This window comes from Hirundo rustica, chromosome 35 (assembly GCF_015227805.2).
Source record: "Hirundo rustica isolate bHirRus1 chromosome 35, bHirRus1.pri.v3, whole genome shotgun sequence".
NCBI lineage: Eukaryota > Metazoa > Chordata > Aves > Passeriformes > Hirundinidae > Hirundo > Hirundo rustica.
Genome location: NC_053484.1, coordinates 234,148 through 259,967, shown reverse-complemented (window position 1 = coordinate 259,967; position 25,820 = coordinate 234,148). Strand labels below are relative to the sequence as shown.

At 51.6% G+C, this 25,820-nt stretch overlaps 2 protein-coding genes across 2 annotated transcripts; both read right to left on the bottom strand.

Annotated features, from left to right (window-relative positions):
- Window positions 1-3,377: 3,377 nt before the first annotated feature.
- On the bottom strand, window positions 3,378-7,666 carry LOC120764689 (keratin, type II cytoskeletal 75-like). Its single transcript, XM_040088688.1, has 9 exons — window positions 7,172-7,666; window positions 6,009-6,223; window positions 5,443-5,503; window positions 5,158-5,253; window positions 4,728-4,892; window positions 4,425-4,550; window positions 3,963-4,183; window positions 3,681-3,712; window positions 3,378-3,574 (listed from the first exon to the last, which is right to left on the bottom strand). Exons 1-9 carry the CDS (start codon window positions 7,664-7,666, stop codon window positions 3,378-3,380), a joined length of 1,608 nt encoding a protein of 535 aa, XP_039944622.1.
- A 7,609-nt stretch (window positions 7,667-15,275) lies between these two features.
- On the bottom strand, window positions 15,276-21,170 carry LOC120764682 (keratin, type II cytoskeletal 5-like). The gene is given in 8 exon segments (XM_058423859.1): window positions 15,276-15,565; window positions 16,028-16,271; window positions 16,475-16,600; window positions 17,004-17,168; window positions 17,418-17,513; window positions 18,128-18,188; window positions 19,815-20,029; window positions 20,601-21,170. Coding segments are annotated over 8 exon segments (1,767 nt in total).
- Between the last annotated feature and the right edge of the window lie 4,650 nt (window positions 21,171-25,820).

Genomic DNA, 25,820 nt, shown 5'->3' with positions numbered 1-25,820 from the left:
TTTCAGCAGTGACGTGGCACAAAGTAGTTAGTGAGGATTGGGTCAGAGTAAAGATGACCTTTTTAGTAATAGTGATAGACATTGGTAAGAAATAGTAAATAAGAAATAGTAAATAAGAAATACATAGCAATTAGTATAAAAGATAAGGACAGCCCAGCTCGGGGGGAGATGTGAGAAGTCCATGCAGCTGCGAACATCTTGTTGGACTCTAAGAGAATTGTAAGATAAGAAACAATAAACGAAATATGCAACCTTGAAAAATCCAAACCTGAAGACTCCGTCTCTTCCTTCGGTTTGGCTCAGAGCTGTGCAGGGGGACAAAGGACTCTGAAACCACCTGGAAAATGGGGAAAGCCCCCGACAACAGATGTCACTCAAATTGCCAAATTTGGTAGGCTCAAACATGTGCACGTGTCTGTTGACACGTTCTCCTCTGCGGTGTGGGCTTCTGCTCACACTGGAGAAAAGCCTCGCCATGTCCTTGCCCACTGGAGGCAGGCCTTTGCCGTTCTGGGAATACCTTGTGCTGTGAAAACCGACAATGGTCCTGCTTATGCCTCACAGAAGGTACGGCACTTCCTACAGTCGTGGGGTGTGTCACATAACTTTGGCATCCCTCATTCTCCGACTGGTCAAGCTATCGTTGAACGTGCTCATGGTACTCTAAAGTGGGCTCTGGAAAACCAAAAATGTGGAATGCAGGGTGAGACCCCGCACAGTCGGTTGGCAAAAGCTTTGTACACCATCAATCACCTTACGGTGCCGCAGAATTCCAACAATCCTGGCATTTTGAACCATCATCCTTCATTACAGGCTTTGGACGAGAGGTTTGGGTGCGGAATTTAACCACCAAACAGTGGGAAGGTCCCTCTGACCCTATCGCTTCGGGGCACGGGTGTGAGTGTGTATCCACAGACACCGGGGTGCGCTGGGTACCTGCAGGGGTGTTCATCCTGACCTGTGACCGCAGAGGCTGAATCGGGCACACAGGCAACCTTCACACCTTCACACCTTCACACCTTCACACCTTCACACCTTCACACCTTCAGACTGAATGTCATAGAGGGGATGAAGCTTCGAGTGACGACCCAGATGCAGAGGATGCAGGTGACCACTCGGGTGGTCCCTCTACGGGCGGACACTGAATGTTTTGCTCTTCTTTGTTTCTAGAGGACACAAATAGATACTCACAGAATCTTTTGACTCCAAGAAGGCTGAGGAAAAGGCTTTATTATTTACAAATACCTCAATTCTATAGGTTCTGAACAATGACCAGGGATTGGAGAACAAGGTTACCACCTCTCCATCCCACTGGCCAGGCTAGAGGTCCATCAGTTGACTCTCATCAGAGAGGAATGTGGCAAACAATGATTGTTTATAGTACAAACGTGGGAATCTCAGCTGCAGAACTGTAAACATCACAAGAAGCTCACAAGAAGCTCACAAGAAGCTCACCCACTTCTTGGGTTCTACCTTGGCAGCTTGTGCTGAAAATCTCTCTGACCAGAAGTATCAGGCCCACAAGCAGGAGGAATTTCTCCATGGGCACTGGAAGGGGCTGCCCAGGGGGGTTTGGAGATCCCATCCTGGAGGTATTCAAGGAAGGAAGGGAGGTGGCACTTGATGCTCTGGGCTGGTGACACGGTGGGGATTGTGCCCAGGTTGGATCCAGTGATCTGGGAGGGCTTTTCCAGCCTCGGGGACGGTGGGGCTATGTGATCCCATATCCTCGTGGTTAGAGAGGGCTGGTTTGGGCAGCAGCAGGAAGGTCACTGGCTGACCTGGCCCAGGCTGCTGCTCTGAGGGAGGACATTGCTCCTTCCCTGGAGGCTGCTGAGAGAGGCAGGCGGAGCAGGAGCGGGGACCCACAGCAGGTCCACAACCGAGCCTGCAATATTTCGGGAAGGAGATTTCCTCAGGGATGCAGAGCACAGGGCATCCTAGAAAATTATGGGCAGCTACTGGTCCTGAAGGAAACCCTGAATCCAATCTGTCATTCCAGCACTGCCAATTCCCTTCTATTTCCCCAAATCCGTGAGTATTTTCCTAAGAGAGCCTCCCTACTCATTACTTGAACCTATAAAAACCCAGGGAATGAGGGCTGGGATGTTTTTTCCAGTCTCATCTGTTCATTCAAGCGACCTTCCAGCACTGAGATCTGTCGCTGCAGATGTTTCTCTGCTTTTACTTCTCCATTAATTTCTCCCAATTAGTCAGAACCACATCTGAAATCCCTACACCTCCTCTGGTTTTTCTTCCACCTTCTCAAAACAAGGCCTTGTCTCCAACAAATCCTAAAAACCTCAGGAAACGCTGGATCTTGAAGACTTTCACTTTCCAACAGTGAAATAAATCCCTTTCTTGGGTGTTTTTGTAGCTACTGAATAAGTGGCTTTTAATTCAGTGCAGGACCATATCCGGTTCATAGTTCCTATTGACCAGAGCGTGGACCTGATCCTGCCCCTCTGTGTGGTCAGAGGAGAGGGAACGTCAGCCCCGGGACCCAAACTGAGCCAGGGAGGGCTCTCAGCCCTTTCAGGGAGGTGTTGGCACTGCTGGCTCCAAGGTGTGGCTGAGACCGGGGGTTTGGGATGGATGATTCACCTGAACGAGTCAGGGGGTTGCTCTGGCTCCCCTGGGAATTAATTCCCTCTTATTTGAGGTTTGTGAAAGTAGATCACACGCCTGGCACTGGGATCCCACCCCCAGGATCCAGGCCCTTGGATGCTCGATGGGCTGGGAGCTGGGAGTAAATGAAGCTCAGACCTTTTCCCCTGTGCCTAACTCCTGCCTTGGCGTGTCCTGGTGTTTGGCTTCCAGGTGTTTTCCCTGCACAGTGGGGAGGGAATGTCGAAATCAACCCCAAACCTCCCTCTGAGGCTCTGCTGGGCTGGGGTGTTCTGGCTGCTGACAGTGAAATTCAGTAAATCTGAGTGAGAAGCAAAAATCTGAGCCTTTAACTGGTCAGGGCCTGAGGGAAAGTTCTTGTTACCTGTATTTGCATGTGCTCTTGCACCTCTTTAATTAAAAGGACCACAAAATAGAATAAATTACATGTGCATTTTTATTAGACAAACCCCAGAAAGTGAAGAGAGACAAACAGTCATGGGACACATTTTATATACAAAATCCGGCCAAAAAAATTGCTGAGCTGGAGCAAGCAAGCTGCAAATTTAACCCGGCGAGGCTCAGGTTCCAGGGCTGAGCCCAACAGGATTTGTGCGAGACAACACAGCTGAGAGAGAGTTCCTGAAGTAGGGCTCCTGTGGGGAGGGACGTGGGGTGCAGGCGGCCCTGGTCGTGCTGACCCTGCCACGCTCCAGTACAGGACCAGCTTCGGCGCCTTCTGGTGCGTGGCGGTGACCAGAAGGAGAATTTTAGCTCCTGTAACTTCTTCTGGTGGAGGAGCTGGAGACAAACTTCATGCTGGAGCTGCTGCCAGCCCCGAGGGTGGTGCTGCTCACCCCGGGAATGCTCCCGCAGTTGAAGCTGTTCCCCAAATTGCAGATCCCCCCTCCCGTGGTGAGGTTGCTCCCTCCTCCGTATCCCGTTCCCACTGTTGTTCTGGTGACGGCTGCAAGGAGGAGAAGGAAATGTTTCAGTATCTCTGGGCATTGGCTTCTAGGTGCAGAGACACAGGAATGTTTAAATAAGGTAATTCTTGTATTTTAGAGACTTACAGATATTCACTGGGACCCCGTCTCCAGCCAGCCTGTTCAGGGATGGAACACAAGGAAGAGGATTAGAAATCTGTTGATATTGGGGGGGGGAAAAATAGGATACATTTCCCAGAGTCCTTTGGGGAGAAAAATAAAATCCCAGCATAATTCATGGATTTTTTTTTTTGTTATTTCCATTACCCGGGACAATCCCCCCTCTCTGTGCCGCCTGTTTAGCGCTCCAGAAATGCCGAGCTCCTCCTGTGCCGTCCCCAGCCCCAGAGCTGGATGTTTCCCACCCACCTGCACTCCTCGCCCTCCAGCAGCTTCCTGTAGGTCGCGATCTCGATGTCCAGGGCCAGCTTGACATTCATGAGCTCCTGGTACTCCCGGAGCTGCCGGGCCAGGTCGGCCTTGGCCTGTTGCAGGGCGTCCTCCAGCTCAGCCAGCTTGGCCCTGGCGTCCTTGAGGGTCAGCTCCCCGCGCTCCTCGGCATCGGCGATGGCGGCTTTCAGGTTTGCACACTACGGAACACAAAGCTCTGCTCAAAGTCCCCACCCCAGACCCAGGCTGCTCTTCACCTTGCCTGCAATCACAAGGTTTTGTCCCAGCACCATCGGCTGCACCAGTTCTAGTGACAGTTTTCTTTTTGGATGAAAAAGGGTCGAACTCAGCAGAACTGTCCAGGTCGCTCCAAACTTTCCCTTCCTCTCCCTTGCAAATATGGGGGTAAATTGGTTAAAAGTGGGGTTTGCTGCCCTTTACCTGTTTTTTCACGCTGTCGATCTCAGATCGGAGCCGCTGGACGTGGCGGTTGAGCTCCGAGATCTCCTGCTTGGTGTTCCGGAGGTCGTCCCCGTGCCTGCCAGCCGTGGCCTGCAGCTCCTCGTACTGTCACAGAGAGCGACAAACAGTCAAGGGAAAATCCACCATTTTTGGAGTTGCCAAGAGCCTGAGAGTCCCTCAAGCCCAGATCAGCAGCTGGGAAGGTTTTCTTGGAAGAGTCGGTTCTTTATCTGTTCCAGACAAGATATGAAGATAAGAGCATGGAAACCCCAGATCCTTCACCTTGGTCTGGTACCAGGACTCGGCCTCGGCGCGGCTCCGGTTGGCGATGTCCTCGTACTGCGCCTTCACCTCAGAGATGATGCTGTCCAGGTCCAGGTTCCGGTTGTTGTCCATGGTGAGAACCACAGAGGTGTCGGAGATCTGGGTCTGCATCTGGGACAGCTCCTGCAAAGAGCACGGGGAATGAGGTAATTCCCTTGGGAGAATGAGGTAATTCCCTTGGGAGATGCCTTTTCACCCTTCCAGGTGAGCTGCAGACCTGGGAGAGGCTGCTACAGATCGTTATCTGAACAGCTCGGGTGTTGGTGCAACTCTGCAGAAGGGAAGGATTTAGCATCTCCCGGGGGAAGGAATTAGAGGCTCTCAGAGGAACAGAGGGAGAGAAGCCCTTCACTGAGGGCTGGGATGTTTTGGAGCTGGCTGTACTCACTGCTTCGTAAAGTGCTCTCAGGAAATTAATTTCTTCATTCAGCGCATCTGCCCTGGCTTGGAGTTCCACCTTGTTCATGTAGGAAGCATCTACATCCTGGGGGATGAGAGATTTTTGGGTGGTTCACACCGCTATCAGTAAATCAGGAAAACACATTGTGATAACCGTAAGAAACCTAAAGAAAGCTAAAGGGGCTGGAATTTAATGGGTGGGTTTGTGACCGAGTGGGTGATCAGGGCTCTGCAATGAGCCATCTCACAGTGCCCTGGAATTTTTTTTCCTCACCTTCTTGAGCGTCACAAATTCGTTCTCTGCAATGGTCCTTCTGTTGATCTCATCTTCATACCTAAAGGAGGATGGCACAGGGAGTTTTTGTCGGGGCAGGTAACAGAGAGATTTGAGTTTGCTGGAATGAATTTCCTTCAGAGCGTTTTGCATACAATGCTCTTTTCCCTCAATGAGAGACCAGGGGCTGAACCAGTTAAAACAAGTACATCAAAACAATTTGAACGAATCCATTATTTTTTACTTATTTCTGGCCATTAGTCATCCTTCTGCTGCTTTAAGCAAATGAAATGTGCTGCCCTGAAACTTTCAGACCTACTGTGTAATTTTTCCCTCTCAGCAGGTAATTTAGTTAATAAGTCTTTGATCATGCTCCAAATTATTCCCTAAATGTCGGTGTACTTGGATCTGTTACTCTGTTACTGAGAAAATTTCTCCTTGAGAAAATCCCATTGCTGGGAATTCCAGCATCCCAGACTCTCCTGGGTTCCCCAGCTGGTTTGAGGATGTTGAGAGGAGAAAGGCTGCACCTGCCCGGGTGAGTAGAGCATTAGCTCAAGACTTACTTCTTCTTGAAGTCCTCGACCAGGTACTGGGTGTTGACGAGCTCTCCCTCCAGCCTCCCCTTGTCGCTCAGCAGTGAGTTCAGCTGCACCCGCAGGTTGTTGATGTAGGTCTCGAAAAGCGGCTCCAGGTTGTTCCTCACTGTTTTCATTCCCTGCTCCTGCAGCAAACTCCACTTGGTTTCCAGCACTTTGTTTTGTTGCTCAAGGAATCGGACCTGGAAGGAGAAATATCCTGAAGGGGCTTTGAAAGAACAGAGACTGGGGAGAATTTCCCGGCAGATGGGAGGGCCTCATAGCTGGCTGAGAGGGTGAAATGCTCCTTCCAGCTGGTTTTCAGAGCCAGATTCTCATCTGTTGGGGGATTTGACTGCAGGGACCCTGTTCAGTGTTACAAACTCTGGAACAGCCCTTGATTTTCTGACTTCCCATTCATTGTTTAAACTGAGATCAAGTATACAGGGATTTTGTGTGAAAAATGTGAGCAAAATCACATAAGGAGCAAGGCAGGGCATGCTGCCTAATTAAAATAACATTGCTAAGGTGCTGCTTCTCCTTCCCTTCTGCAGAGCTCCCCTACCCCACTCAATGTCCAAAATATTGAGCGTCTTCCTTGAAACCAAGGAGGAGCAGTTTGACCAGAGCAGGGACTGAGCAGATGTTGTGCATCAGTGAAATGTGGTGGACAGACAGATTTGGATGAGATTTTGATATTTTGAGCTAAAAATCCGAACATTTTGGTGACAGATTTAAATGCCTTTCAGGGAATTCAAGCATTGAGAAGCTGCTTCTCCCTAGTGCCAATTTCTTGGTCATTTTAGGTGGGTTTCAGGAATTCATTTAATCATCTAAAAAGCTGTTCCCAAGGCCCCTGAAATGCTCATTGGAGGAACCTAAAGTCTCCAGAAGGGTGGGATTGTCCTCTGGAGATTTCCTTCCCCACTGCCTGTGAGACACGGAGCAGCGAACAAGGAGGAACTCAAACACTGGATGATTAATTCATGGCAACCGCTATGGAACAGGTGCCATTCCCTCGAGCTTCCAGGGCATCTTCCAGTCTCATTCCTCACTTCTGTTCCTCCTTGATCAGCTTTTCTCCTCACCAAGCAGAAAAGAAAACTCTCCCTGTCAAAAGAACCAGACATTTAGGAAAACTCAGATCTCACCTTGTCAATGAAGGAGGCGAATTTGTTGTTGAGGGTTTTGATCTGTTCCTTCTCCTCTTTTCGGATCCTTTGGATGTTGGGGTCAATCTCCAAGTTGAGCGGTTTCAGAAGGCTCTGATTGATGGAGACTTCGTGGATGCCCCCAGCGGGGAATCCAGGGCCACCCCCAAAGGCCCCATATCCATAGCCGAGGTTGGCTGGGACGCCAAAGCCGCCCCCGTACACGCTCCCGGCGCCACCACCAAACCCTGCGGAGCCATAGAAGCTGCCACCCCTTCCAGCCACGGAGATCTTCTTGCAGCCACCAACGTTGTAGAGGCTTTTGCTTCCAAAGCCCCCCCCGACCCTGGCAAAGCCGCTGCCGGCGTTGCAGCTGCCCAGGCGGGTGACGGAGCAGGAGCTGAAGCTGGTCCGGCAGGTGTTGGGGACCACGGCCGAAGCGGCGCTGAAGCCACTTCTCCCCCTCTGAATCCTCACGGTGGACTGGCGAGACATTGCTGGGGCTTTTTGGACTGGGGTGGATGCTGCAGCTAGAGTAAAGGAGCAAAGGTGCTGGCCTGGAGCAAAGGAGTAGGAGGGAAAGGAGAGAGGTGAACCTGTGCTCTGCAAGGGCTGGGGAGAGCCCTTTTATGCATGTATGAGCCTGGGATGGGTTGGATGAGGTGGATCATCTTTCTGATGAATTAGGCTTGGCATGTCCAACAGCATTCTGGAGAGTGAACTCACTCCGCACACACGCCCTGCTGAAATAATACAGCCCAGGTTCTCAGCAACAGGGAATTGTTTGGGAATAACTGTCGCCGGTCTTTGTAGACAGCCAGACTCGTCCCCATTTCAAAGCTGGAAAGTGCTGATGAGTCACGCTAGGCAGCAAAACACCGCTCAAGTGCCTGTCACTCAACACCTCTGTCATCGGAAAACTTCATCCCTCGGGATTGCTTTTGCCCCTTCTTTTGTTCACAAGCAGGGCTTGGGAAAGTTTAAATCCTTGTGCTTTCGGAGTGGGACCGGTGCCAGCTCCACAGCCAGCCCTGCAGTCAGTTGTTTTATCCCGGGGTTTTGGGATACGGTTGTGATAAGATTCTTGTGAAATTTGCCCAGAGAGGTTGTGGATTCCCCTCCCTGGAGCTATCCAAGGCCTGGTTGGATGGCACTTGGAGCAGTTTGGCCTGTGGAAGGTGTCCCAGTCCATGGGGCTAGATGATCTTTAAGGGACCTTTGGGTTCCCACCCAAACTGTCCGGTGATTCCATGGACCACAGGCCCCTCTCTGAGCCACCACAGAAATCAGCAGATGCAGTTTTGCTCCCATCCCTAAAAAGCTCAGGTCCCTCTGGAAATCCTGCTGGAAATCCTGCTTCCCCAGGCTTATTCCACTGTCTTAAAAAATGCAATCACATGAATAAAAATGGAATATTTTGACAAGAACTTTTTGTTCCTGTGTGGATTTTGACAGCTGCCACTGAGCTCTGTCACAAACACGTTCTGCTACCTCGGGTGTGAGGGTTTGGACTTTATTTTAGCAGGACGAAAACAAACAAGCAAACAACTCAGAAATAAACACATAGGAGGAAAGATTGTGGGCATGGGAGCTGCTTTGACTCCACCGGCTCTGTGGAAATGGAGCGCTCCGGGGCTGTTCCCAATGCACACTTAATAAACACAATGTCACTGACCAAGGATTTAATCAGCTCGTTCAGCACATCTGGAAGTGTGATCCTTGCCTGCTGAAATCCATTGGAAAGTGCTCTACAGGATTCCCTCTGCCCAGATCCACAGGGACGCTCTAGGACATCCTGGGTCTTTCCTTTCCCACCACAGGTGCCAGCACAGCCCTTTGCACTTAAGAGGTGGTTTGAGTAAAAATAAAAGATAAAAATGTAAAAAAATAATTCATTTTGAGGGACAAAAAGTGTTTGTGGCATTTTGAGTTGTTCAGGAAAATAGGATTTGTATTTAATTTATTTGTACAAAAGGATGAAACTGTAGATGTGTACCCCTGAGCAGCTTCCCCATGTGCTGTCTGCAGGCCAGCTGCTGCTGCAGTACAGGAAGGATGGAATAATGAGGAATCAATGGAATAATGAGGAATCAATGGAATAATGAGGAATCTCCGTGGTGGAGGCAGTTGTGCTTCCATCTGCCCCGCCTGGTGACGTATCCAAGTGCAGGAAACTCCCAGAAATTTTTTATATCCCCATTGTTCCCCCATTGTCTGAGGGACAATGTTTGCAATGGAGGTTTTCAACTCAATGTTATTCTTAGATGGGGTTTGTCAGATTGGTTTTGTGTTTATTGCCAGGCTGGGCTCTTATTGCAAGGGAGGGCTGAGTCCTGCGGGTTTTGCACAGTGCGGAGACTGACTCTGCACCCCCGGGAGCTGGAAGCCCACAGATCGTAAGCAAAGGACACTTTTGAAAGCATTATTGATCAGTCTGGGGGCTTTGCCCACCAACAGACAGGTATCAGGACTTGAGGTCATGAGATTCATTCCCACATCCTGGATTCCAGCCCCTGGCAGAAAGATTTCCAACTGAAAGAGGGGAAAATTAGGTTGGATACTGGGAAGAAATTCCTTCCTGTGAGTGTGAGGAGGCCCTGGCGCAAGCTGCCCAGAGAATCTGTGGCTGCCCCATCCCTGGAAGTGTCCAAAGACAGATTGGAGCAGCCTGGGATAGTGGAAGGTGTCCCAGGGATGGGATGGGATGGGATGGGCTTTGAAACCCCTTCCCACCCAAACCACTCCATGACCGTAAGATACTCAAAAGCAGCTGGAAGCTGCCAGCCCATGGTTCCTCTCTCAGCTCTCTCCATTTCCCCTAACTCTGAGTACCTGAAAGGAGTTTTATTCCAATTTTTCCAGTGGAGATCAGCACCAAAGGGCAGATCCTCCCTGCCCAGGGAGATACACAACGTGGGGAGTCCGGGTGTGCAGGGCAGAGCTCCCCTCGTTCTCCCAGCGGGATGTGTCAGTGCTTTCCCTTTTCCCCTCAGGTTCCCTTTACATCTGAAACTTGTATTTTTTGGCTGAGGAATGCACCGAGTGCGCTGGAGCCCGTGGTTAATAACAGCAGTAATAACGCAGCTCCTCCAAGCAACTGAGAAGGAATTAATTTCTTTCCATTCCACGTTCTGCCAGGGTGGAGGTGATGTGGTCGTCACTCATCCGGAAGGAATTTCAGAGGTAATTACAAAAGGCAGAACTGGGAGCACAGGGAGCTGTAGCTACAGGTTTGGGGTATGGGCTGATGGAAAGGGGGATCCCCGCCCTGCTCTGTTGATGAAACACAGGGTTTCCAGGTAGCTCCCGGGGGAGTGTCTCCCACGCTCCTGCAGCCCCAGACATGGAATGGATTTGCTGCTCCGCTGCAGGGACCTCCTGACACAGAGGATCCAGAGGATGGTGCTGGAGCTCACCCACTGCTGGGGAGCTTCTACTGATCCCACCTCAGGAGCTGTGTCTGGGCCAGAGCCCCCCATGTGAGAGAGGCTGGGCGGGCTCCGGAGCTCCCTTCCCTCCCCCTCCTCACTCCTTCCCACCTGGATGAGCAGTCGCTGCAAGCCCAGAGCAAGAGGCAGGAGAACACTTCACAAACGCTGTAAACCCGGGAATAAAGTCTTGGCTGAATTTGCATCTGGCACCGTGCTGCTGTCAAGGTAAAAATCTCTCCTTTGGGATTAGGGAGTTCTGCCTCTGTCAGGGCAATAAATGCAACTCCAGCCCCTTAATGAGAAATCTGAGGCATTTTCCTGCGGTTTAGTGAGCAGGAATGTCTCCAACAGCTTTCCATCACCTCCTCTCCATCCCTCTGCTGTCCAGAATCCACCTCAGAATCCTTCATCTGATGCAACTTCTCAGGCTGAAATTTTTGGATGTTCCTCCCTGTGTTTCTTTTGCAAAAATAACCATATTTGTAAAACAAGAGCGTGTCAAAGTACCTTGCATTGGTTCACCTGTGCTACCTAATCTCAGTTTAATTATCAGCAAAGTCAAGGCTGTAATTTAGGTTAATTGCTTAAATTAAAGCCTTTGGGTTAAACTTGGGCTTCCAAGCTAAATTCAAACCCGACTCATTCCAGGCGTAATTTACTATTTCATCCCGCATTAATGATGACTAGCAGGACTGAGGTTTTTCCACAGGAGACCACTGAACTCACAGCTTCCCTGTGCCACGGGGCCAGGCCCCTCCGAGACCTCCTGGGTGGGAGGCGAGTGTCCATGAATCCCGTTTCCCGAAGGGATGAATTAGGACAAGCTCCTCAGAAGTTTTCCCATAGGTGTTGCCCTGTGCTGGGTCCTTTGAGCCCGTTCCCAGCAGTATCTGGAGGCCAGTCAGCTCCAGCTCCCGGGTGACTTTGAAGTGTAGGTGTGACCTGCTTTCCCCAGATAATTGTTTTCTGTGCCAGCGCGGAGACTCCGCTGCAGTCCAGGCTTTGCGAAGATCTTCACCTCCGTCACCGCTGCCTCGCACGCACCTGGCAGGGCCTGTTCTCTCTGGGGCCTGTTGCACCTTGAAGGACCCTCAGGCTTTTGGAGGGGTCTGGTACCTCCTTTATCCTGCGCTGGCGCCTGGCTGGAGGCGCCTGAAGGAACCTGGGTCCTCCGCATCTCCTTGTGATGCCTTTGGGAATCCCCTGCCCCGGGCTGGGCTGCTGGAGCTGTGACCCCGTACGAAAACATGAACTCCAGAGGCTGAAGGTGGTCACAGGGTGTTTGTCCTACCCCATCCCTTCTCCTGGGCCTGGGCCATGTCTTTTCTCACAGTAAGGAGCACAGAGCCCTGGAAATGGCGTTGCTGGGAGTCCCACAGCGCACATTCCACATCCCTCAGCTCCATCCTGCTCCTGGCTTGGCTTTCTTTTCCGAAGATCCATAGCGCTGGTGCGGAGTTTAATTCCTCCCTGTTAAAACAAAGCTGGGTGGGCACAAGGAGCTGGGAGGATACACAAGGATTATCCATGTGTCCTGGGAAGTGGATCCAACCACAGGGCAGCGATTCCAGGGGACCTGGTGTTTAACCACATCCTGAGGGATTGGTTCCATTCCTGACCTCCAACTGCTTTGGGCGGTGGGATATTGCTCCAACTGAGCAGATGGCAGCTGGGAATATTGTTCCACTCTGGGTTTGCTGCATCCTCTGTTGCCTTCCCTGCAGGCATTTTGTGTCTTGTTTTGTTCATCTGCCTGTGCAAATAAACAATTTGCAAATTAAAATAATTTTCTTTGATGGAAATTCTGCTTTTTGAGCTAAAAAAAGCTACAAAGTTTCATTATGGAATTGTTAAGGGGAGCTGGTTCAGTGTTTTGGGACAGGATCATTCTCATAGGAAACGTTGAAATTAAATGTTGGCTAGCAGAAAATGTTTCACCTGGTGTTTTGGTGGCAGCTAAAATCACGTGTCACGTTTGACTTGAGTGTTTCCAACTTTCCAGGTCTCAGCAAATCAGGAGGAGGGAAGTTAAATACAGCTTTTTGCATCTGCTCTGCAAACTCACGGAGAAGTTGTGCCAGGATGGGCTCTCTGGAAACAGAAAACACACAGAGCTGCTCAGGGCTTTTTGGCTGCATCCTCATGCTCAGAGTGCAGGAGACAGACCCAGCGCTGGCTCATGGGGGCTCAGGAGCTGTCCTGGTGCCGTGGGGACGGGCGAGGTTTTGGCAAAGGTGTTCCACGGAGGGTTCACTGTTGATGTGGCCGATGGTCCAATGTGCTGTGCAACTTGGGTTAAAAACCAAGAAACACCAGATTTGACCTTTTCAATAATAAAACCCAACAAATTGAGCTGCTCTGCCTCCAGTCACTCCCTCAGCTCTGGTAGCTTGAGCTCATTCCCTCAAACCAGCCAAAGAAACAAGACCAGATGCTTGAAAAGTGATTAAAACTCTTCAATTAATGGAGCCCAACCATTCACCCACCATAAAACCTCCTCTGGCGCAAATGGGCTGCCCCAGCTTTCCCAAGACACTGTTCCATGGCCCTTCCCAGGGGCTGGAGTGGGGCCTCGGGATGTTCATCCCACCACAGACCACGGGGCGGGACCATCCCTTTCCCTGCTCTGGGTCCCCACCTGCTGGAGATGCTCGGCTGGCTTGGCCAGGGCTCTCACACCTGCACCAGGTGATGGACGAGGGGGTCCCGTTGGTGTGGGAGCTTTTCTCTGGAAAGCTGCTCTGGAATGTTGCCTCAGGGGCTTTTTCTGGCAGACCCGGCTGATGCCTCCTCTCCTCTCCTCTCCTCTCCTCTCCTCTCCTCTCCTCTCCTCTCCTCTCCTCTCCTCTCCTCTCCTCTCCTCTCCTCTCCTCTCCTCTCCTCTCCTCCCCGCTCCTCTGACCTCACCTCCCCTCCTCTCCTCTCCTCTCCTCTCCTCTCCTCTCCTCTCCTCTCCTCTCCTCTCCTCTCCCAGCTGATGGTTGCAGGGATTGAGGGATGAGTTTATGGGCACCAACCATCTCCCTTTGGGACCAGCATTCCCAAAGAGCTGTGGGTCCTCCCTCACCTGCCCCGCTCCTGCCCTGGCTCTTTCCTTGCTCATGGTTCTTGTCCTGCCACTGGGGCTGGATTCTCACCTCGCCTGGTGCCTCCCTGCTCCTGCCGGGATCCACACCTGGCACTGGCAGGGATGGGATCAGGAGACACCTGTGGAGCCACAGGAGGGAGCCTGGGGCTGGCATGGGATCTTGGCTGAAGCCCCTCAACCAGGTCATGGAAACCTCCTGGGCATCGGGGAGGGAACTGGGAGAGTGAAGCGCCGTGGGCACCTTGGAAGACCTTGGGTTCGCTCCAAATGAACCTGAGGCCCTGAAACTGACCTTGCAGAGGAGCAGCCAGGATGTTTCAGGGGATATTTGTGCATCCCAGGGAAACCTCGGTGTGCAAACGGTGTCTGTGCAGATTTTGGGTGCTTTGCCCTGTGCCTGCCCCTGCAGCTGCTCTTCCCCATCAGGGCGATGTCCACCTGCTCCATCCCCTCCCTGCTGTGTGCCAACCTCGCTGTGTCCCTGTGAGGTGGGCTCCTCTGATGCGCCATGCCCTGCATGAGCCAGGCCATGAATCCCAAATAAACCTTCGGGAATCGCCTTCCTTTTCCCCACTTCCCTGCACGTCCTTCCTCCTGAAGGGACAGGCAGAAAGGGAAACTTTGCAGGTAACCACCGCAGTGGGATTCATCCAGCCTTTGGCTCAGTTCGGAGGCAGCTTTTCCCATGCCTCAGTTCTCGATCCGTAGAATCATGGAATAGCTGGGGTTGGAAGGGACCTTAAAGCCCATCCAGTTCCACCCACATGCCATGGGCAGGGGCACCTTCCACAGACCAGATTGCTCATCCCACCCTCCTTCCCATTTGCCCCAACTTGTCCTAGAGCTCAAGTCCTAAACCTGAGTTTTGTTTCCTCGAGGAGCCAATCCTGTCTCAGGAACTGCCCTCAGGGCGTCCCCAGTGCACCAGGGACACGGCACAGACCAACACCCACAGCAGGAGGAGGGAAAAACGCCAAAACCCAGAGTTTAAAAATGACAAATGCTCTTTTATTGCACCTTACAGTAGGTTAGGCATGGAAGTGAGGAGGCTGCAGCCACGAGGATGAGTAGTTAGAAATCTTATACACACAAAGCAAAAAACCTTTCCCACGAGTGCCAGAGAAAACAGAAGGGGCTTGAAGAAATCTTTAATTGCAGGCAAAACCTTTGGAGGTTGTAACGTCTTGGGGGGGGCCAGAGGCTTTTTGAGCTTCTTGGAGGTGTTTTCGCTGCTGAGGCCCTGGGACTGTGGTTCCACAAGGCTGTGGTTCACCCCTGGGATGGGATGGACGAAATGGTTGTCCCCGTTCCACGTAGCGCTTCCATTTCCCTTTAAACGCCTGACTTTGAGGAGAGAACACGGGCTTGCTGACAGAGGGGCACCATGGGGTCCACGCCCAGCCAGTGACCTGTTACAACCTGTGCTTCAGCCAAAGGTGCTCCAGATTCTCACGGGAGGGGTCCTGGTCCCCCCCGCTGCCCCAGAGGTGAAGGACGGAGGAAGGAGAGGCTCTAGCGCAGCTATTTACACCACGATCTGCAGGGCAGGAGGCCGGAACCGCCGACAGCCGTGCGCTTGCCGGCCTTATCTGATGGTCTTTTTGCTGGTGGTGGTCTTGGAAACGATTCTGACGCTGCCTCCCGTGCTGGAGTTGATGCCCCGGCTGCTCCCAGAGCTGAAGGAGCTGCCTCCACCATAGTTGAGCCCCCCAGAGAATCCTCCGCTGCCGCCTCCGAAGCCTCCGCTGCCGCCGCCGAAGCCGCTGCTGCTCATGGTGTAGCTGCTGCCGCCGCCGCCGCCCACGCCGAGCCCTCCGCCCAGGCCCAGGCAGCTCCCGCCGCCGTAGCCCATCCCGCTGGAGCTGCTGACCACGGCTGGGAAAGAACCAGGAGCAACCATGTGAGGGGAGAGCCGGGCCCCCGAGGTGGGGAGACCTGCAGTGTCCCCCCCTTGGTGAGGAGTGGGTGGGAAGAGGTGGAAGGGGGCAGGTACAAAGGGGCGGAAGGAGGGGGATATGAAGAGATGGAAGAGAGGCGACACTCACAGACACTGACGGCTCCGACGCCTTCTCCAGCAAGCCTGTTGGGAAAGGGGAAAGTGAGCAACAAAACCTTGTCCACGGGGCCTCCTAATTAGGCCTTCAGTAGGGTAGGACATGTCTGTGTTACAGGTGAAAGGTGACAGTGCTCGTTTTTATCAGCATCAGGTGCCAAGAGCTGGAGAAACAAAACTTCGCCTACAAAATTCACAATTTCAGCCATCCCTCTGTCTGCCCTGGTGCTCCAGCCCCTTGGGAAGAGCTGTTTAGCTCCAAGGAGATGGCCCCTGGTCAGCACACGGCAGGTCCACCTGTCCTCACCTGCTCTCCTCGCCCTCCAGCAGCTTCCTGTAGGTCGCGATCTCGATGTCCAGGGCCAGCTTGACGTTCATGAGCTCCTGGTACTCCCGGAGCTGCCGGGCCAGGTCGGCCTTGGCTTTCTGCAGGGCGTCCTCCAGCTCGGTCAGCTTGGCCTTGGCGTCCTTGAGGGCCAGCTCCCCGCGCTCCTCGGCCTCGGCAATGGCTGCTTGGAGGTTGGCACACTGGGAACGGGGAGAACAGGCCGTTGTGTCATTTGGGCTCCCCAAACCGCTCTCCCTGTTGCTGGGGGAGGTTCTGGACACTGGCTGGTGGCTCCCAGGACAGCACTGAGGGCTCCTGATGGGAGCTGGCTCTTCCTGCTGTGCCTGACCACCATCACCTCCCACCCACCTCCTCCTGCTCCGCAGGACCATCCCCCTCCTACCTGTTTCTTCACGCTGTCAATCTCATTCCGCAGCCTCTGGACCACCCGGTTGATCTCTGAAATCTCAATCTTGGTGTTCCTCAGGTCATCCCCGTGCCTCCCAGCGGAGACCTGGAGCTCCTCGTACTGGTGCAGGGAAAGGAGGAGAGCACTGGTGAGCACTGGTGAGCACTGGTGAGCACTGGTGAGCACTGGGAGCTCAGGGAAAGGCGAGGGGACTTCAGGGAATGAAGTGCAGCTTTGGATGAGGTTTAAGGGGTGGGGGATGAGATTCATCTGAGATCTGCCCGTGGAATAAAGGCACTTGTCCTTAGCTCTCGATATTGCTGGGCAGTGATGGCACAGGGGACCTGGGCGTTGTCACCTACGAGAACCTGGGAGGGGAAGTGTTCAAGGCCTGTTCTACCAGTGACTCTGCGAGCCCAAAGTCAAAACTTTTGAACACCTTGTCCCTGTCTCCCCTCAGCCGATGGGAAATAATTTCTGATAATTTCTGGCCACAGAAATCAGTGTCACCCCAGTCACCCACCTTGTTCTGGTACCAAGCCTCGGCCTCAGCCCGGCTCCGGTTGGCAATGTCTTCGTACTGCGCCTTGACCTCGGCGATGATGCTGTTGAGGTCCAGGTTGCGGTTGTTGTCCATGGACAGGACCACGGAGGTGTCGGACACTTGCTGCTGCATCTGGGACAACTCCTGCAGAAGATGCAGAAAAGGAAGTTAATGGTCCGGTGTCCACGGTGGAAACCACAGAGATGAGGTGATTTGAGAGTCCTCCCACCAAGCTGTTTTCTTGCATTTCCCCCGCTCAGTTTCCATTTTGTCACTTATTTCTGCGTTATCATTTCCAAAAGGCTGGGACTACCTCCTCCTCTGCTCCCACAGAGCCCTGAGCGTGGGATCCACGGGGCAGGAGCTGGGGGATGCCCTCCAGGAAGCACTCACCGCCTCGTACAGAGCTCTCAGGAAGTTGATTTCCTCTGCCAGCGCATCGGCCTTGCCCTGGAGCTCAACCTTGTTCATGTAAGCACCATCCACATCCTAAAGAGGAGAAACCAATGTTTTTCTGATGAAGCCAGAACCCAAAGGAGCTTCAGGACACCAATGGGATCACGTCTGCTTCCGGCTCTATTATTCTATTTTAGGATCATGGAATCATGGAATGATTTGGGTTGGAAGGGACCTGAAAGCCCATCCGATTCCCACCCCTGCCGTGGGCAGAGACACCTTCCATAGACCATCCTGCCTTGGACTCTTCCAAGGATGGGGCAGCCACAGCTTCCCTGGGCAACCTGTGCCACTGCCAGCAGTTCATTTTTACGTCCCTGTGACCAAGGTATTTTTTTAATCTGATGTTGGACATTGGCTGTGAGCCAGAACCAGGCTTTCGGGCAGAAGGCAAAGCTCTGACTCACAAGGATGTGACCAGAGACTGAGTTGAGCTGAGCCACGAGAGACCAGAAGACAGGGCAGCTCTATCGGCACAGAGAAGGTCGTGCCCATTCCTGGCCTCAGGAGAGCCCAGCCCAGGATGTGCTGATCTCACAGCTCGACCCAGCCGTGAGGGTGCAGGACCCCAGCTCCCACCAGCTTTGCTTGAGCTCTGCAAGGTAAGTTAATTCCATTTCCTGGCTGGAAATTCCCAGCCCACTCACCTTCTTGAGGACCACAAACTCGTTCTCAGCACCCGTGCGGCGGTTGATCTCATCTTCATATCTGCCGGGATAAAAGGGTGAGGGGGTTTGGATGGAATGAAGAGGTGGGAGCACCCCGTTCCCAAACCGTCAGTTGTGGCTCATGGATATATTCCCTACTCCCACAGGTTTATCCAGAGCAGACGCAGAGCAAATATTACTGCCTTTGAACTGTGGGACTCCATGATGTGAGTAGTCCCAGCTAAATTAATATATTTTAATCACTGCCCATAAAGTCAAGCTCGTACACAAATGTGCAGATTCAGAGCCCGTTTTGGCAGGAAGCAGGAACAGCCATTCCCGGTGACCTTCGCTCCAAGCAAAGTTATGCAAAAGACTTTCAACAAAGCTGCACTGCAATGCCTACAAATGCATAACAAAGCAATCATTTGATATTTGATATTATAATAATGCTGATGGCTCTGAAGAACCCACTGCAGCATTTAATTAAAACAAAAAAACTCAAAATGGTTGTGCAAGAGACGATCATTACAGCTCTGACAGTGGCTCTGTGGAACTTTTTATGGCTCAGAGCAATATCCTCTCATCAGATAATCAGGGCAGGGCTTAGCTAGAAAGTAGACAAAACATGCAGGCTCTTGAGACAAAGACCTGGCTTTCAAAGGCAGGTTCGTGCCAGTCCTCTGGCCAATATTGGCAGAGTTTTCCCTGCAGCCAGATCTCTGAGTGGACAAGGGAAGAGGTGGGAATTAGCTGGTGGACCGGGAACAAGCTCTAAACTTGAAATAAAATGTGTTCTTTTTCCCAGGGGATAGCTCTGAAATCTGGACCATAGAATTCATCATTTGGGGCCTGACAAATATTTCTAAAAGCCTAGAACACCTTTCAAGGCCTCAAATGAACCCAAAATCACACCAGAAGCTCTTCCAGTCCCTCTCGTTGGACCTAAGTGCCTTCTTCCCAACCCCTCTCCCAAAAATCTGTCTCTTCCCATGCTTAACTACCTAATATTAACATACTCCTGCCCTGCGGGGTGATTCTCAAATTTGCAGTCAACCAGGGCTGGTTGAAGAAGGAACAGATTGTTCTCAGACAAAGAAGAGTCAATGGTCTCACCTAAGAATCCCCCAAAAATCCCCTCTAGGCAGTAGGTGCTGACTGGTGTGTCCTGGGGATGATCCATCCCCTCTCCACGGGACCCCGTGTCTCAGCAAGGGGTTCATTCCCTCCTCAGGGAAATTTCTGGCAAAGGGCTGGTCATCTTCCAGGTGTTGGGAGCTGAGTGAGCTCGAGCACTCCCAGGTCACCTGGGTCCTCTAGAAAGGCTGGAATTTCCTTTGCAGAATGGGAAATGGGGGATTTTGGAGCTGGAAGTTTATTTGCAACGTTTCATTCTGGTTTTGCCTATTATCCTCACAATGTATTAAATTTTCTGTCTCCAGATATGCTATCTCAGGAGACTCCAGGCATCAGACCATGACCTCTGTTATGCTGGAGCAGTTCCCCAGGAATTCTGCGCTAAACGCTGACCTTACTCGTGATAAATGCGAAATAACAAGGGGTAATTCTGGGAGCGAGTTTATGCTGGGAAGAGGAACCTGGATCAAACACCATGTGTGCACCAGCAGGAACGAGCACCTGCCCGGATTTTACTGGCTGGAATGACTTAGGCTGCAGGATTCCTTACTTGTTCTTGAAGTCTTCCACCATGTCCTGCATGCTCCGGAGCTCGGAGTCCAGCCGGCCCCTCTCTCCCATCAGGCTGTCGAGCTGCCGCCGGAGGTTGCTGATGTAGGCTTCAAAAATGGGCTCCAGGGACTTCCTGGTGACAGTGTGACCCTGCTCTTGGAGGAGGGCCCACTTGGTCTCCAGCACCTTGTTCTGCTGCTCCAAAAAGCGCACCTGGGGAGGAACAAAACCAGGGACGTGTGTGAACGGCACACGGAAAACCTCACAACTGCCAGGAAAAGGTGGGATCACCAACAGAAAAGGTCTAGAGATGTTGGGACAATCAGAGGGCAATTATCAGGAGTGTCCCAGTTTAGGGCATTTGATTCTCAAAAGTATTAGAAGCTTCTGGAGATGTTTTTCAAGATTTTTTTTTCAGGACTTTTAATCAGGCCAAACACCCATAATTGCAAGTTTAATGTTTCGCCCCCAGTAGATGTTCAGCCCATCTTACTGGTTTAAACTGGTTCTATCTCCTTGTAGAGAAGAAGATCCATCCACCCAGGGATGGTTTTTACAGGGAAGAGAGAGAACAACTCTGTCAATCATATAAAGGCACTGAAAAACTCATCCTTGCTAAGAGGAAACATAAAACCATTCTTAGTTTTCAGCCAAGCCCACGTTGTTTGTCGGCTGGGATCAGTTCAGGCAAGCCCCTAAATCCAAATGAAGTTTCTTCCTGAAGTTTTTTTCCCAAGGCAACTGATAAGCATGCGTGGCTTGACGGTTCAGGCCAAACTCTCACCTTGTCGATGAAGGAGGCAAATTTGTTGTTGAGGGTCTTGATCTGCTCCCTCTCCTGTGTCCGCACCTTCTGGATTTCTGGGTCGATATCCAGCTTGAGGGGTGCCAGGAGGCTCTGGTTGACAGTCACTTCGTGGATGCCACCAGGTGGGCAAACGGGGAACCCGGGGCCACCTCGGCCACCAAATCCAGGCCCTCCCATCCCAAATCCACTTCCCAGCCCGTAGCCACCACCACCACCAGCTCCTGCTAAGCCAAAGCCAGCGCCTGCTCCACCACCATAGCCAAGACCAAAGCCGTATCCGCCCCCGGCTCCGCTCCGTAGACCTCCGCCGACTGAGCTGTAGGAAATTCTTTTGCTTCCACCTAAGTTATAGAGACTTCTGCTGCCGAAGCCACCGCCAGCTCCAAAGCCTCCTCCACCTCCAGCTCTTCCTCCTCCAACTCTGGAGACAGAGACAGAGCTAAAACTGCTTCTGGTCCCACCGCCACCACCTCCTACGATAGCAGAACCTGAGCTAAAGCCCCTCATGCCCCCTCCAGTAGATGATCTGAAAGAGATCCGGCTCATGGCTGGTTCGGTTGGGAGGACAAAGAGTAGGAGAGAGGAAAACAAAAAAAAAAAGGCTGCGCAGCAGGAGAAGAGCAGAGGGCAATGGAGACAGAAACCCCTGTAATGGGAGAGCTTGGGAGCCTCCTCTTTTATCTGCTTGGAAAACTTGGCACGGGAATTCAGAACTTGACGTGCCTTGCAGCAACTTGCCTTGTCAAACACACCTCAACTACGGTGAGGCGCTGAAAAATGCATTGTTTGCAGGCAGGAAAGTAACGGCGAGAGGGAGCTCCCCCCTCCACCAAAGCCGCCGCTCTGAGTCATGGAATTAGAATTGAATGGGACGAGGTCTGCACTCAGGGGCAGGATGCAACATGATTCCCGAGACCCTGGGAGCCGCTTTCCCTCAGGCGAGACAAGGACTCGCTCGTTCGCTTGAGCAAAGCGAAGATTTTGCAAGTCGCATTTTAAGGTTTAACACATTGCGTAGACAAGAAAAACAGGGACTTTTCCAAGGTTTCCAGCTCTGTGACTGGCCATGCGTGTCCTGTTGCTGGCTCGGGAAAGTTGGGTCTGAAGGTGGTTTTAATGATCAGTGTGGATACTGTGATTTTTTTGTGTGTGTGTGTTCAAGTTTGGGTGTTTTTCTGGATCTAAATGATCGTGGGTTTGAAGAGATGACCTGAGTGGAAGTTGTGTCATGGCAGTATTTTCTGGGATCTTACCAAAAATCATCTCTCCTTGTTCCAGGGGAAACTGAGGAATTAGTTAACATGACTTTGAAAGACAGCAAGTAAACTCCTTTTCCAAAATCACATCAAAATAGCTTAAATAGTACTTTCCTTAACAGAGATTTTAAAAATACAACTAAAAAGCTGCTAGAAATGATTGTGGTTCTGTAGTACCTCCCTGTCAGGCTCGGTTTTCAAAAGCTCCCTGTGAAGTGGTATTTTTATCACTTTTTCTGCCCCCCCACCTTATATTTATCCAACAGTTTCCACGTCATTGCTGGCTCTCCAAGATGTTCTGTGGAGGGGAATTCGCCCACTTTCCTTCCCACCCCCTCCTTCACTCCGCTGAGATCACACAGTTGGAAAAACTTTCTGAAATAGCTTTTGCCTCTTGATGTTGCTCCTGGGTGAACCCTTGCGCAGGAGTTTCAGCCCCCACAATAAGTCTGGGTTGTGTAAAGGCTTGAGAGCTGGGGATCCTTCTCTTGTGTCCATGAAGAGCTGGACACGAGATACAGGAGAAGAAATCCCCTCATTCCCAAAATACCTCCCCAAATACTTTTGCGAACTGGATTCTGCCCACTGGCCAGGGCTCGCCTTGGCCAGGTGAAGTAATAGTGAAAGACAGAGAGATGAGACCCTGAGCAGCTAAACCAAGAACATTCCCAAATTCATCTACGTGAGCAAAAAGTGCAGGAGCTCAATCCAAAAGGAGGAGGTTAAGGGGATTGGCTGCGTCTCAGAGCTTGTTTTTGTTGATGTGTTTCCAACCACTGCTTTTTTTCTGTCTGGGAACTTGAAAGAACCTGAGCAGGAGGGGTTTGGTTGGGTTTGGTTTGGTTGGGTTTTGCCTCCTTGCAATCAGAAACCAGCAGCGCTCCCAGCTCCCATGTCCTTGGAGCGCTCCCGATTCCAATAATGAGTCACCGTGGGCGCCACTGGAGCTGATCCCTGGATGAGCTGATCCAACTCTCCCTCCCGTGGCTGGGCTGTAGCAAGGGGGTGCTCTCGCCCCGGGAGTAGAGATGTGGGAATATCCTGCGCGCTGGAAACGCAGCGTTTTGCTGGGAAAACTTCACCCCTCGCTGCACCCAAACCCTGCGACCCCCGATTTCACAGCGGCAGGAGCCTCAGCCATGGGACCTCTGGGCGCTGAAAATAAACACAGTGGTACTGAAAATAAATAAACCCTGTTCCAAGCATGGCAGATCCATGGAGATCTGCTTTCCTATTCCTGCCCCTGTGAACTGGCACAACTGTGCCAGGAGCCTGTGGATGGGGGCCAGGCAGGGAACTTGCCTTTGACTCCCAAATCGTTTATGCAAAGTCACACCTGGGAACAGGAGCACAGGTTTTAATTAAAGCAGAGGGAAAGGATTCATGTGGAAGGGAGTCATTACTTCCCAGCTCTTCTAGGAAAGCCTGTTACTGCAGACAATGGCAATTAAGAGGAATATTACAAAGGATTTGGAAGAGCAAAGCAAATGATGGTTTAGGCACCAAAGCAAGGAGAATTCTTGCGGAATCTCTCAGTCCCTCACACTTTCCTTTCTTGGTTTGTGTTGCTCACAGGCAGTGTCCCGCCGGAGGTGCTCAGGGCTGCAGGGGGCTGTGCTGGCCCCTCCGGTGGGACAGTTCCCTGCGGAAGGCAGAACATGCCAGGGGGGGATGCCCGGGGGGTGAGGGCACTGCAGGGAAAGGGGACGAGGAACAGGGCTCCTGTCTGCAGGAGCCCGGCTGCCTCTGAGCTCCGATTTGCTCTTTTTTTCAGAAGGGACTGGAAAAAAGATGTTAAAAACTCTCCAGGCTGGTTAAGGTTGGGTTGTCACGAGCTGCGTTAAATCCTTGCACCTGACCTGTGCAATTCGGCGAGGTCAGAAATTGAGGTGACTCAGAGTTTATTTTTGACCTTCACTGTTTCTTTGGCCTGTCTACAACATCCTCTGGACAGCAGGGGCTGAGGAGCCTTGGTGGATGACAGGGTGCCCATGAGCCAGCAGTGCAGCCAGAAGGAACGGAATTCCCAACAGATGCCTTGGGAAGAGCGTGGCCAGCAGGTCAGGGAGGGGATCCTGCCCCTCTGCTTGGCCCTGGGGGGGACACGTCTGGAGTGTTGTGTTCTGCTGTGAACTCTGCAGTTCCAGAAGGACAAGGAGCTCCTGGACACGGTCCAGTGGAAGCCACAAAGGGGATGAGAGAGGTCTGGAGCACCTCTCCAATGAGGAGAAATGGCAGGAGCTGGATGTGGTCAGTTTGGAGAAGAAGGGACTGAGAGGGGACTCCAACAATCATAGGAATATCCAAATATCCATAAAAATATCTCATTTGACAGGGTGTCTCATCAATCCATGTGAACATCTCCAAGGGGTGGCAAGAGGATGGTGTCAGACTGTCCAGTGATTCCCAGCAACAGGACAAGGATCCCAGAATCCCTGAGGTGGGAAAAGCCTTCTAGGATCATCGAATCCAATGTGTGCCTGATCCCCACCTTGTCACCAGCCCAGAGCACTGAGTGCCACATCCAGTCGTTCCCTGGACAACTCCACGGATGGTGATTCCACCACCTCCCTGGGCAGGGAGAACTCATGGCCATAAACCAGAACACGAGAAATTCCACCCCAGCGTGGGGAAGAAATCCTTTCCATGGAGGTGGCAGAGTCCTGGAAGAGCTGCCCTGGAGGGCATGGATTGTCCCTCTCTGGAGACATTCCAAGCCCACCTGGAAACCCTCTGGAGTCACCTGCTCCGGGTGTCTGTGCCTTGGCAGGGGGTTGGACTGTATGAGCTCCAGAGGGCCCTTCCAACCCCAGCTCTCCTGGGATTCTGGGATCCTGAGCCTGTTTTTGTCCCTGGGTTTGGTCTTTCACGGAGGCTCCTTTGATTTCCTGCGCAAAGGGGATGAGATGTTGCTGTGTTTTGGTGCACCTGGGTTTGAGCGAGGTTTTGCTGAAGCCTCTCCTTTGAACTTGCCAGGACACGCTGGCATGTGTGTTCCTGCTCCTTCCCATGCTCCTGCTCCTTCCCGGGTTCTGCCCGGAGTTATACAGGGCCGGGATGTTGCAAGGTCAGGGCAGAGCAAAGCATCTGAGCCTTTGAAATTCAATAAGGGCTTTGCAATAACATTTGGCTGAGGGTTTTTTTCTCCACTTTTTCTTGGTTTTATTCTCCTTTTCCAATGACTGACTGAAATACCTGCATCAGTGCTGCTGTTGTGCTCCAGCACCCATCCCCAAGCCAGATTTTCCAGATAAAGCCTCCCCAAGAGCCCTGCAGACACTTGGGTTTGCTCTGGCTTTTTAAGAAAGCAAAATTTAAATCCTGATGTTTTGCCTGGCTGCCACAAACCCTCCCTTCCACGGAAGAAAAGTTTTGGACTAACCCCCGATAAATTAAGAAATGAATGGTGATTAATTATAGTGACAGCTGCAGCTGGTCTGAAGCTGCACAGATAAATTTGGCCATAACTGAAGCTAACTCGACTAACTTAGCCCATTGAAGAATAAAAATTAAACGAGTCTCCTGGTGAGGCAAGGATAGGTTGGATTCGAACTCAAATAGGGGACCCCAGCCAAATTATCTTGTCACTTATGGATAAATCTGCAAACTCTTCCTCCTCTTCCTTCTCCAGTTTTCTCCAATTCTTCGATTTGTTTTGTGACAACCGGCTTCAAGATTTTCATTATAATTTAATCAGAATTTCCAAGCTTTTCCCTGGAAGTAAAACAAATATGCCTCCGGATCGTTCTGATGAAGGTTGAGAATATTTTATATGGCTGCTTCTGGTTTAGAATAAAAAGGTAGATAAAAAGAACTAATAAGTTACAATCTGGTTTTATTGGACACGTTCCAAATAGAGGGAGGAAAGGGAACATGGAGTTGCATCACTATTACGAAAGTATAAAAAGCTGCATTTTTCTTTTTAATGGTGCTTTCCAAA